At 34.8% G+C, this 13,151-nt stretch overlaps 1 protein-coding gene across 1 annotated transcript in view; it reads right to left on the bottom strand.

Moving 5' to 3' along the window:
* MICU3 (mitochondrial calcium uptake family member 3) overlaps positions 1 to 13,151 on the bottom strand; it is a 53,274-nt gene that overhangs the window by 7,797 nt on the left and 32,326 nt on the right. The window contains exons 10-13 of the mRNA XM_027635550.1: positions 10,739 to 10,839; positions 9,121 to 9,292; positions 4,250 to 4,358; positions 3,149 to 3,306 (exon numbers count right to left, since the gene is read on the bottom strand). Of these exons, the coding sequence (XP_027491351.1) occupies positions 3,149 to 3,306; positions 4,250 to 4,358; positions 9,121 to 9,292; positions 10,739 to 10,839 (540 nt within the window). The remainder of the gene's footprint in view (positions 1 to 3,148; positions 3,307 to 4,249; positions 4,359 to 9,120; positions 9,293 to 10,738; positions 10,840 to 13,151) is intronic.

Here is a 13,151-nt window from a genome sequence, read left to right as displayed (position 1 = left end):
AGTCAGATAACCTTTTCCTGAGTTTTTGAACAGGAAACAAAGCAGTGACAGCTAAACATTCAGCCATTCTTGCAAGCATGCCAGCACACTCAGATTGGGTGGCTAACACATACCGTCATTTATCTGCTATAGAGTTCCTTCCTCACGCAGGATTTGAAAGTAGTATACCTCTGTATAGGTTTGTAGCCCTGTGGAGCAGAAGATGGAGAAGTGCGCAGATGCAGACAACATGTGAAGGCAGCCAGAGGTAAGCATAAGACAACGGTATCATGAAAATACAAAAAAATGGCTTTAAGTGACAAAGAGCTAGGAGATACAGTACAGAATGTGTTATGCAGAACGTTTATCATTTAGTCATTAAGTTCGAAGTCTTTCAGTTTAAAAATGGAATTTATAAAGGAAAGGGAATATTCTTATATATTTTTAAATTAATAATAAAAAAAGGAAATAACTAATTTAATTAAACATTAAGCAAAAATAAAGTTTTTCATGTCTGTACATTTTAGTAAGTTTACGGCAGTGCTCTGAATGACCACCTGATGGCAGCTTAACATATGAATTGGTTTCAAACTACTAAAACCAAAACGAGGTTTCGGGTTATGCTACTAAATTGCAGAAAGAGAGAAATGTCATTTGACAAACTCTTTAAGACATTTACTTTTCCAAAAACGTATTTAAATTTATATTAAAATGCAAATTTATTATGTTCCTATAAGAAGTAGCACTTGATCTTCCTCAAGTTTGTAGTGTCATGGCTAAGCTTTTAAATACATCAAACTTGGTAGGTTCTGACTGATGTTTCAGAGCTCCATTTTCATTGGACTTGTGTAACTTTTTGCTCTTTAATATGTTTGCTTTAGTCTGACTACATAACCACAAAATGCTCTTTTCTAAAATATATGGTCCTGGTACCAAACTCAGTTATGCCCTCAAGATTCTGGACAAGTATTTTAGCAAAACAACTTTTTAAAACGTTGAATTGCTAAGTATAAGATGTTAATTGTAAAATCATACTTCAAATCGTAGGCCTAGCTGAAACTGTAATTTTTGGACGTTTTTAGAGTGATAATCAGACACTGCACTGATTTGGATAGACATTAATTGTGGGATACTTTACATTAAAATTGAGCATTTATACTTCATAAACAGCTTCATATTTCTCATGGCAAAGATTTCTATGCTGCTACAAAATACTGCATAAGCAGAAGCTGTTATGATCTTATATCTGTATAATAGAACTGACCGAATCTTCATACGGATGGAAAACACAGTTATTGACAAAGAAGAGGTTAGTGATTTGTTAGTTTTGATTTAGGACCAAGACAACATTTGTGCCTCCACACTGCAGGAGCAAGAGGGCAAATTCTTACTTGTTATGGACACATTAAATACTGTTTCACTTTTAATGTACAAACAACGGGAAGTAATCAATGACCTTCCACCAATTTGTTCTGTGAAAAAGGTTCTTACGTGCTTTCTACTTTTCATTCTAAACCAAGACTGGAGTTGGTAGTGGGTGTTTATTAAACTGAAAAAGCAAATTTCTGCAGAATTTTTACTATTACCCACTCTTGGAAAAATCAGGTTTGTGTGACACTTGAGAAAACTTACTGGAAATTGTAATTCCTCGGTTTGGTACTGTAACTGTCTTGGAATACTACTGATTAATGAAGAGAATGCATTTAACTGAATTAGAGGACCAAATCATGATCATCTCCTATGCAATCTAGGAGGTATTTAGTATCGTATTAAAATTAGACATGTAATTTATGAAAGACTGTGTTATTCTTCTGAATATCCTTGGCTATTCTTTATAGTTCTTTTACAGTCCATGGGAATATTTTATGGAGGTCTAGGGAAAAGAAAAATACATACATGAGACAGAATAGTGCTGGATGATACAGATTTTTTAGGATTATGTGTGATTTCTGTCATGCTTTTTGTGAAATAGAAACATGTAATATAAAAATTACTTAGTAAGCAGACCATTTTCTGGTTAAATAACCATACACTGCACACTTACAATTAGTAAACAATTAAAACATATAGCCAAACATCTTAAAACGATTATGAAACAATCATCATTCCCACACCATAATAAAAGGAACTGAGGACCAACAAGGAAATAAGTTTGTTACAAATTCAGTGGTTGTTATCCACATTTTATGTTTGATCATAATATTACAGAAATAACAAGTAAACTATTAAACTCAACACCACTTCACAAAAAGTTCTAACATTATATTTAGGAAGCTAACTAAAATAACTAAAATTACATCACAGAAATAACATACTGAAATGTGAATCTAAGAACCATAATGCAGCTTAAGATTTATGTCTTAAGTGATAAGGTTGTCAGTAAGAACACCATTTTATGTTTAGTTGAAAATGTTAAGCCCATCATATATATGAAAAAAGGCTTTTGTTGATTGTACCCTAATTAAAAAATTTTTTGCTACTATGACATTCCCCTGGCACTATATCGAACCTGAAGAGGGCAGCAAGGCCTACACATTCACCATTGTTCCCTATGAAAATTTTCTGCAAGTAATTTCCTGCCCTCTAGCTTATTATAATTGAATGTATTATATGCAAGGTTTAATTATCAAAAGCAACTCTGAACTAGAATACAACATTGTTCAGCACCACTTCACTGATTCTTTATTTGAAAATTAAAACTATCTTCTGCTGCAACTCTTTCCAACTGTCATTGTCAACACTTGGTATTTTATATGTTTTAGAATAACCAGTGTTTGACCTTTAACTAAATTGTGTGAGCTTGAGAGAGGTAAATTCTCTTTTCTCTGCAGGCAACCCAGACATAATTGCTACCCTTGTAAAAATTCTTAATGCTAATCTATTAGTCACACAATACAGAAGAAATGACAGTATGCAGAGGATTTCTCATCTCCGATTTGGTTTGGTAAAGGTACATTATGTCCTCTATGTATTGCTTTCTAAGCAAAAAAAAAAAAAAAAATCAAGAATTTGGGAAAGTTTTTATCTTACAGACTGCTTCAGTATTTCTATAAAACATATGTCTTTAAAGACATGCACTGCTGGTTTAAAACCTACATGTGCTACAGATGCTAAAGTAGTGGTAAGTAGTAAAGTCAACTAAGGTAAATATAAAAATTAGAATCCTTACCCTAAACCCTCGATTGAGTCTGTCTTTCATAATCCCGATAAATTCTTTATAACTCAGCTGATCATCTCTGTCGACATCAAAAATCTTGAACACTGTGTTCACCAAATGTGGTGAAAGCTTCACACCTGTGGCTACATACACAGCACGTTTGAATTCATCTGCGTAAGGAGAACAGAAAAAAATTTAAAACCCCATTAAGTTAATGGTACTTTGTGGACAACATACTGTGAAATACAAGTAAACTTTTGAGTTCTCACGTTTAAACACCAAAAAACCAAGAAAATGTGAAAACTGGGATTGAATTTCACAGTTCTAAATCAAGTAGTTCTCAACTGATACAAAATGACATTGCTTAATTGGTATCAACTATTTTACACAAAATATAACAGTTCAGGTACTATACTACGTGCAATAACAAAAATAGAAGAGCATATTGTAATTAAATCTATGTCACATATAGATTTATTTATTTGACACAAAACAGAACCCAGGGAATACAGCACAGAGAAAATGATATAATCTTTTGGAAAGGACACATGAGGTAGGACTACGCTGCTGTTACTCTGTCAGACTCATAAGGAGGCTACTTGAGGAGAGCACACAAGTCTGACCACATATTGTTCACCTTGCACTCCCCAAGCATCACAACTGTTTTATTAAGGAGTTTAGTCAGTACATACATGCCTAGTTCTTTTAGCAGCCACTTACTGATTTCTTAAAAAATCTAATCCCTCTTCAGACCTTCTGACACTGTTTCCTTCTGCAACCTTTGTAGAAACTAGATTCCAGATGCTCACTGTGTAAGGAAATGCTTCTGTTTGCTTTAATCTCATCTCTTACTAGTGTCATCAAGTGCCTCAGCTCTTGTATTGTAGGATTTGATGAACAAGTATTCTGCATTCAGCTTATCCACCACTTATATGACTTGGCAAAATATCTCTTATGATATGACTGAACCTTCTCCTCTCAAAGCTGGAGTCCTTTTTAGCCTATTACTGGAGACATTAAAAGTACAAACTAAGAACTACAAAACGTTTTTGCATTTTTTTCAACAGTTTTATATTGTTATAAAGAGATTTTTTTAAAAATATAAATAATTACCTTGACCTATGGAACGACTTGCAAAATTATACATTTGCATTGCAATTGTAAAGTCTTCTAGATTGTTCAAGAACTGGAAAAATGATCTAAATTCATCAAAGGTGATACCCTAAAAAACAGAAGAACAACATGCACCATAACAATTATCAGTAGTAGAAACAACTGAATAAACAAACCTTGCAGTTATATATGTCTACTTCATTTATGAACAGATATACCTATAAAAAAAAAAAAGAGATTTCTAGTAAAAGTCAACGAAGTAAAGAATTGGAGTCTTTCCTCTTTGCAACTGCAACGGACAGCAATTCTCACCAGAGCAGCTGAAAATACTATTCCATTGCTCATGGCAGTTTTTAAGAATTACGGGATTTATTATGACACAAAACTTAGCACTGACAATAAAGTCTAGGTTTGTATCAATATTGGAGTATGTTTACTACTGAAAACCTGCAAACCACTGTTACATATATGTGAGTGCATGTGCTCACATAAATACACTGAATGAAATCACAAATACATATCATGATCTACCTTAAGTCTGTACTTTAAGGTGAATTTTTTACAGATCCAGATTTAAACACACAAGTCTCTTCAGCTGATACTCCAAGAATCAAGTACTGCAGTTTGTTCAGCTTTTTAAAAAAATCCTTTGCATTTTGACCAGACTTCAGAATATGTTCTTTGAAAGTTTCACTGAAAACATTGTTAAAAGAGCTTACTTTATCTTCTTTCCTTATATTTGTTCTGCTCTTCTCTCAGCTACAAATCCAAAGACCTGATAAACTATCTCTAAATCAATTTTGAAAGAGACTTTAAACTAAGACTTTTAATTGAGCCTATATCTGAATCCTCTTAGTCTCAGCCATTCTGAACATGGGTTGGCATTCTTTGTCAAACCTTGATCTCCACAGACTCCTTTAACTGTAATTTCTGGCTATTTTTCTGTTTGCTTTTATCCTTTTATCCTATTTAAGTACTTGCCTCTGAAAATAAACCTGAAGACAACAGAAAGATCTGTAAGCCTTTCTGTTCTAACTAAAATATTGACCTGTGTCTCTCCTCAAATACATACATAGTCATTATGGTATGGTGGAACACAGAAAACATACTAAAGTAGGTTTGTGGCAGAGCAGATGGCAGTGTTTGGGTGTAAACCCATATGAGACAGCAAGTACTGTGGAAAATGTGGAGAGCAACATAATATTGTTATAATAAGAGACTTTTATAGGCCTCCACACAGTTGAGATGTAAATCCCTGCTTAAGTAATCCTACCTAAATTCCAGTAAAGGTTTATAAACTGTTTGGAGAGCTTGACCCATCTCCACCATTAATTGCTTTTCTCAACAAGCATATTTGTTCTCTGTTTCATCCTTTGCAACTGGGAGGAAACTCTCTTAGACACAAGCAGAACCACCTCCTTATTCTCATTTAAATTTTTATCTTAAAAACTTAATTTACTACTACCAATACTGGTTTTTTGTTTCATTGCACTTGACACTAATAGTTTATGTGTCCAAGTTCCATTTCTTGCACTGTGTTTAGACTGAAAACTCTCTGGGACTGGAATACTTTTGTCACGTATTTGTGAAATTCCTACAAACAAGCCTTTTTGCAGCTTCTGTGTTTCCCCTCGTGGTCAAAACTGCTGCCATGAGTTGACACTGGAGATGGAACAGTGAGATAAAGGAGCCACACATGCAGTCCATGGCTAACCTTTACATACTCCACAACATGTTAGCACTGAGGAAAATATCTTGCTTCATTTAGGAGTTGTACAAGTACTGCTGAAATAACCTGCAATCATAAATGCTTACTTCCTCTCAAGGAAAAACAGCAAAGGACACAAGAGAAACAGAAGGTCAGGCAAAATGACACCCAGACAGCTGGGCATGCAGCATTCTACTATCTCTCTCCTTTTCTACTACCCTATTTTGTTCAACTCGTAATTGTAATAATGTTTCATATTTGCCACACATTTTGTATTTTCACACAGGATATTATCTTTGTGTAAGTGTGCCAGAACTTTCATACTGAAAAATGTTTATTTTGTATGTAAAAATGTGCTGGTTTTGCATAGGGCTGAGTTAATTTTCTTCACAGCAACTGGAGTGGGGCTGTGTTTTGGATTTGTGCTGAACACTGTGATGATAATATAGAGATGTTTTTATTACTGCTGAGCAGTGCTTACACAGAGCCAAGGCCTTTTTCACACTGCCACACTGGCGAGGAGGGAAATAGGAGGAGACACAGCTGGGACAAGTGACCCCAACTACCCAAAGGAATATTCCATACCATATGATATCAAACTCAGTATATAAAGTAGGGGGAAGGAGGAGGAAGTGGGGGACATTTGCAGTGATGGCATTGGCCTTCCCAAGTAACTGTTACATGTGATAGGGCCCTGCTCTCCTGGGGATGGCTGAACACCTGCCTGCCCATGGGAAGCAGTGAATTCCTTGTTTTGCTTTGTTTGCATTCATGACTTTTGCTTTTCCTATTAAACTGTCTCTATCTCAACCCACAAGTTTTCTCGGTTTTACCCTTCCAATTCTCTCCCCGATCGTGCTGGTGGGGGAGTGAGCGAGCGGTTGCATGGGGTTTGGTTGCTGGCTGGGGTTAAACCATGACAAAAAGGAAGCTAACTTTTTATTTATGTGGACAGATTATATATTACTACAGCAAGGAGAACTCATATTAACACACCAGTGCTGCTAAAAATACATAGCCTTTCTTCAGGAGCTGATATCTGTAGTAATTCAAGATGCCAGCTTAAATTAATCGCTGCTTGGCATCTAGTTAGTAAAAGGAGGAAAGCATCTTGAGAGCAGGCAGCATGCCAGCTGAATATTTTAATGTGTCTACAATATGGCAAATGATCATCGTGTTGCTTTAGGAGCTTCTTCATACAGGGCCCTGAAAGATTAACATCGCTAACTGTGAGAGTAGCTGCCTATTACTTTACAGACTCAACTAATTTTTCTTCTAAATGGAATCCTCTGGTTAGTATTAGTATTGCAGCATATCACTGTAATAAAACAGAGAGTACATTTTATAATTTTTAAATTATAATGTTATTACAAGTATAAGAAAGTACAAACACATGAACAGCGCCTCCATGGCAATAAGAGGCAAAATCCCATTCTCAAAATGAGAATGTGGCCAGCATAAGAGATGCCACAGGGATTTACTTTTTTCACTGTACTAACAGCACAGTTACTGAGCCAGTGATATGAAGCTAAGAAAAACAGCAGTGTCTTGTTTCACCTAATGGAGGTATAGCATATGACATACGGATATATGGCATTGGTCTTGTGCCAGGATATTCCCAGAATGCAGCATAAGCAAACCTGTGAATTAGTGACACAGCTTTCTACATGGAAGTTTTCCTTAACTGATGGCCCCACCAGAAGTCAAGAAGAGGAAACTACTGTGGAATACTTGCTATCAGAACAGTGACATTGGAAGATTTAGAAAACCTTCAAAGAAATACTTCCTTGTGTTCAAAAGAAAGTGTCTGTACTTGTATTTATTTAACTTCACCTTTGCCATTCAAAATATTTCTCTATACCTACAACTATCATTATACCATTTCTCTATACCAAACTATCATTATTTTTCAGTTTTCCAAGTGATACTTGTATTATTGTTGCTATACGAGCCCCAGAGTGATGCGGTTTTGGTTTTTTTTCAATTTCTGTCTCAGAACCACACAGAAAAAGTTTTTTAGCAGTTCTATTGCAGTATCTTGGCTCTGAATACTACCTTTTATGGTAGGTAGAACTGAACGCCTCAGTGGCTAGACCAGGAACTCAGAAAGGGTCACTAAGCAGGAACAGACACCAATCTTACCACTGCATCTTATACCTAATCTGGTCAAAAGAGACAAACCTGCTTCCCCCTTTCACTCCCCACCTGTATTTATCTCTCAGTGGCCCTAACTGCTGTACAACCACAGGAAGAGTCAGATAATCCAGATATCTGAACAGAAAACTGTTGATTTTTGAGTGTGCTTCTTTCAGGTCAGTTGTCTGTTCTTACTGTGAAGACTGAAATTACAATTTCATTTATCAAATTGACAAAACAAAAAAAACCTGTCCAAACCTATTTACTACTTTTCCTCCCGAGCTCTGCTGTCAATGCCATTAAAGTATATAGCTACTGAAGAGTTAGATTTCTAGGACAGATGAATCTGATCTCCTTCTGTAAACACAAACAGAATATACCCAAACAGAATATACCTTATTTAAAGGGCTACTTTTAACATTATCCTATTGGTTATCACTGATGCAGAGTTACTACTACATTTCTCTCAGATACACTTCTGATGACACATTTGTTGTTAAACAAATGAAGGACTATCTACCTCATGTCTTTTACTGTTTATATTATCATTTCTGTCTCTTCAGTCACTAATATAAACCACATACCAACAATAATTATACACAAATGATCCATTATTAAGACTATAAAACAATAAGATAAAAGGTGTCAGTGTTATTTCTGAAGAGGTGCTACTCCGGTGGTAGTGCAAAAAAGAAGTAGTAAGAAAGAAAGGGTTTTTTAAATACTTCATTGCTAGAAAACTGTTCTTTAAAGTTGTATGGTTTTTGCTATTTAAACTATATTTTTATGTTTTATGTAAACTTCAAAAATATTACTAGCTAAATCCTATGGAACACAATTCTATGCTATTTTTCTTCACGCTATTTTTTATTCAGCACGTAATCTGAAAAACAAGACACACATCTTACAATTAGTATAAAATCCTGGAACTAAGTAATTCAGTGTCAGAATCTCATTCAGTCCAACAAGGCTATGTTCATCTTAGTGACAATGGGACTGCATGCTGTGGCCCACTGCTAACAATTACCTTTTCTTCAGGAATACTGCAGCGCATGTTTTCCAAGTAACTTGATGTATTTTCCACATTTGTATACCTCAAAAGAATATGGGCAAAGTCTTCCTCACTGATTGTGTTCATCCCATTAGAGTAGGAAAGGAATTCTATCTCTAGAACCTCAGTTTGTAGGTTATCCATAAATCTGAAGCACAAACAAACATGACGAGTCATACTTTCTATTTCTATTGTTCATGTTCTTAAAAGACTGGTAGAGTACGAACCAAGTAACACTACACAAATTAGTTCTCCTTTTGCAGCACGGATGGTAAATCTCTTATCTGTGTTGACGTATTTTCTAATCAATACAATGATCTTAACACAACGATAAAATGTTAGTAAGGATTAAAATTAGTTAATACTTACATTTTTAATTTTAGTTTCTATTTGTCTGATTTTCTTCTTCAGCAGGTCACTGATCTTTATTTGTATATGTTAAAGTCAAAATTCCATCATGGTACTAAATTAATTCCCAACATATAATCCCTGTGTTGTTACTTACAGCTTGCAATTTAACCTTGCCTTTGTCTTTTTAGCAAGCCAAATAAGATGAGATCTTGCAGCCTTTAAATCTAACCCTTTTTTATTTGTTTTTATTAAAGACTTTACTATTCTCATGATATTTCTATAAACTCTTCCCAACTTAACAACCTATTTAGTATAATCCGGACACTAAAACTGGATACCAAGTATAAAACCAGCTGCCTACAAAAAGGAAATGTAACTTCCCTGATTCTGTCTCATGTCCTAGTCATACAACCAAGGGGGAAATTACCTCTCTGGTCACAGCAGTGCACTGGGAGCTCACATTCATCTGATTGTCAAACAAAACCTGTAGCATTTTAACATTTTAGCCTTTTGAAAAATTGCCTTCTTTTCTGCTTTTTTTTTTGAACTCACATCATGATTTGACTTGATGATACAGTTTTAATATTCTGTGAAATACTGAATACTTTTCATGACTTTTCATTTAAGGTAAAATATTTTGAAAAATAAAAATTGATTGGAATACATAGCTAAGTGATAACTAGAAAGACAATAGGTATTGAGAACATTTACTGAAGGAGCAATAACCAAACACTGTATCTATTTCAATTATCCAGAAGCACACAGTTTTATGGTTCTGTTTTGATGGCACTCTGTTTTTAAATTTTTAAATTCTACTTTTACTGGCATAATAACTAAGTCAATAGCTTCCACTGTGTTTTCACTTCTACCCAAAGAAGTTTGATCTAAGGTGCCTGCATGGTATCTTCAGAAAATCTTTGCATAAAAAATAAATCAAAACGAAGAAAAAAAGTTCCTACATACCCATAAGGACAGGGCTGGGTATGTCCTGACCTCTCCACCCCAAACTAATTATGCACACAAGTGCTAACAAAATTTGCAAACGTAGCAGCATTAGAGGATGACTTTTTATTGTTTTACTGGGCCAATTATTGTTTTATTTTGCTCTTTTTATATATAACACACACAAAGGGAACATAAACCTTATAAATGTGCCTGCATAAGCTATGTCTATAGTAATATAAGACACATTAATTAGAAGAACAATGCAAATTTTTTTTACAGGGAATTAATAAAGACTCACCTATAAAAATCTTCAAAGTTCAGTTCAGCTTTTCCTTTTTTGCCGAAAAAGTGTACAAGCAGTGTAGTATCTGACAGTGAACTTGAAATATCATCAGCACGCTAAATATTAGAATAAAAAAAATTAAAGGCCATGATTGGATGAGATACAGAAGTATAATCTGAGAATGCCTATCATCACAATAGACCTTTCTTTTGAAAGAGTTTGTATTTTATGTTCGTCTTAAAAAAGATTTTAGTATTAAAATCCATTACATTAACTTTGCCATGCAATTTTCACACCAAAGTGGCATTAGCTGTTAATTGCATTTAGTAGAAAATACTTAAATGAACAAAATAATATAATGGAAGCTGCAGTGAAGGGGGGAAAAGCATAAAAAATAAAGTCAGAAACTCATGAGGAAAAAAAATTCTTGTCAGCTGAGATAAACCATAAGCATAATTCCCTTTGTACACAGTCTCCTTTCCCTTCTCCTATGCAACTACAAAGAAATTAAAGGACGTTACTTCATATACTCTTATTTTCTATTTCAGTACTAAGTATGGGATTGTGTTCCAAAACCACTCACATCAATTAGGTATACATTATATTACAGTTTAAATTTTATTGCTCAAACATATTTAAAAATCCAGAATCATAAGGTATTTTGAAATAATCATAGAATCACACAATCAGCCAGGTTGGAAAGGACATCTGAGATCATCAAGTCCAACCCGTGATCCAACACCGCCATGGTTACTAGACCATGGCACTAAGTGCCACATCCAGTTTCATCTTAAAAACCTCCAGGGATGGTGAATCCACCACCTCCCTGGGCAGCCCATTCCAATGCCTGATTATCCCCTCTGTAAAGAATTTCTTCCTAATATCTAACCTAAACCTTCCCTGGCAGTGCTTAAGACAATGCCCTCTTGTCCTACTGATAGCTGCCTGGGAAAAGAGACCAACCCCCACCCGGCTACAACCTCCTTTCAAATAGTTGTAGAGAGGGATGAGGTCTCCCCTGAGCCTCCTCTTCTTCAGGCTAAACAATATTGAAGTAATATTTTGACTCATTCTCCTAAGAATGTTCCACATTTGCAGACAATGTGCTCTCTGCATAGGACAGGATTTCTGAACATGTATTAATACTTTTTCCTTAATAAACAACAGAAAACTTTGAAAGCCAGAATTACAGTAGAAAGCCAACTGATTTCGACCATTTGTAATAGCAAGAGTTGTAAACAGAGGTTTACATGAAACAGAAAACTAACAAACAGAACAAAACAAACCTAAGTAACTATCACCTGTGTATAGTGATTGCACAGCATTCCACTTTTTTTACTACATATTCATTGCCCTTAACTATTGTGTACTGCATTGATTTTACTTATTTTACATGCATTTTACTTCATTTTACGTGCATTGATTTTACTTCTTTTACGAAGAAACTCTTGATACACTGAAGAGCTAGAAGAATAATTCAGTAACAAAAGGCTCTTAAATAAGCCATAGTATTCCAACATGGCAGTGACCTTCTGAAATTAATGGGCATCTGCCAACATTTGAAATATAAAAAAGTAATATACTTAGTCACCTTACTGCACCTGCTTAGAGAGAAACTTCTGTCTAAGCTTTCATTTTTCTTATAAAGACAAGATTTTATGAAAAGCAAAGAGTGGGAGACAGTAGTTTCTGCTCTTCCTAGGCAAGCTACCACCGATCAGGAAGTTTTTCTGATGACTCTAGTGTTACAGTACCAAACAGAATGCACAGTACAGGAACACAGTAAGTATTTGGGAGATGTAAAAGTACTAATTTTTTTAGTACTTTTAATCACCATAATGAGAGATTATAAATCTATGGGATTTACCATAAGTATAGAAAACTCTTTATAAAGATCTGCATGTATAAACCTGTAAGCTGCACTCAGAGTCCTGTAAGTTTGACTTTATTTCTTAACTGAAGAGGCTATAAATTTATAAGATAGAGAAATTCCACTTCCAAGTGAAGAAACCAGGAAGAAATTTTGAACAATATGCACTAGTTCAACATCATGAAAAATCATTTTATGATGTACCAAGAAAAACCATTTCATATCTACAGTCTCAGAAATATACTATATTAATTTAAAATTTACATGCCGATTTGTAAAAATAGTAAAATGCAATATCCGTTAAGAGAGTATTTACATATCAACAACAAGGGAAAACATGAGGCAGTAACAACACAAATCCTTTCCTTTCACCATCCAAGATCTAAAGAAATGAGAGAGACTTTTCTGTTCTTTAGTATAATCAGTTTAGTATTCTCAAGATTGTATTTCATGTACCCTACCTTCCTCTTTATTCTCATATTCTTCTCCAGGGAGAAATAAGATGACAGCGTATATAGAGATAGAGAGATATTTCATGCCCTTCAATTAAGGCAGCTC

The sequence above is a fragment of the Corapipo altera genome, unplaced genomic scaffold (assembly GCF_003945725.1).
Source record: "Corapipo altera isolate COAL_440 unplaced genomic scaffold, ASM394572v1 22b, whole genome shotgun sequence".
NCBI classification, from domain to species: Eukaryota; Metazoa; Chordata; class Aves; order Passeriformes; family Pipridae; genus Corapipo; species Corapipo altera.
This window is presented reverse-complemented; position numbering and strand designations above follow the sequence as displayed.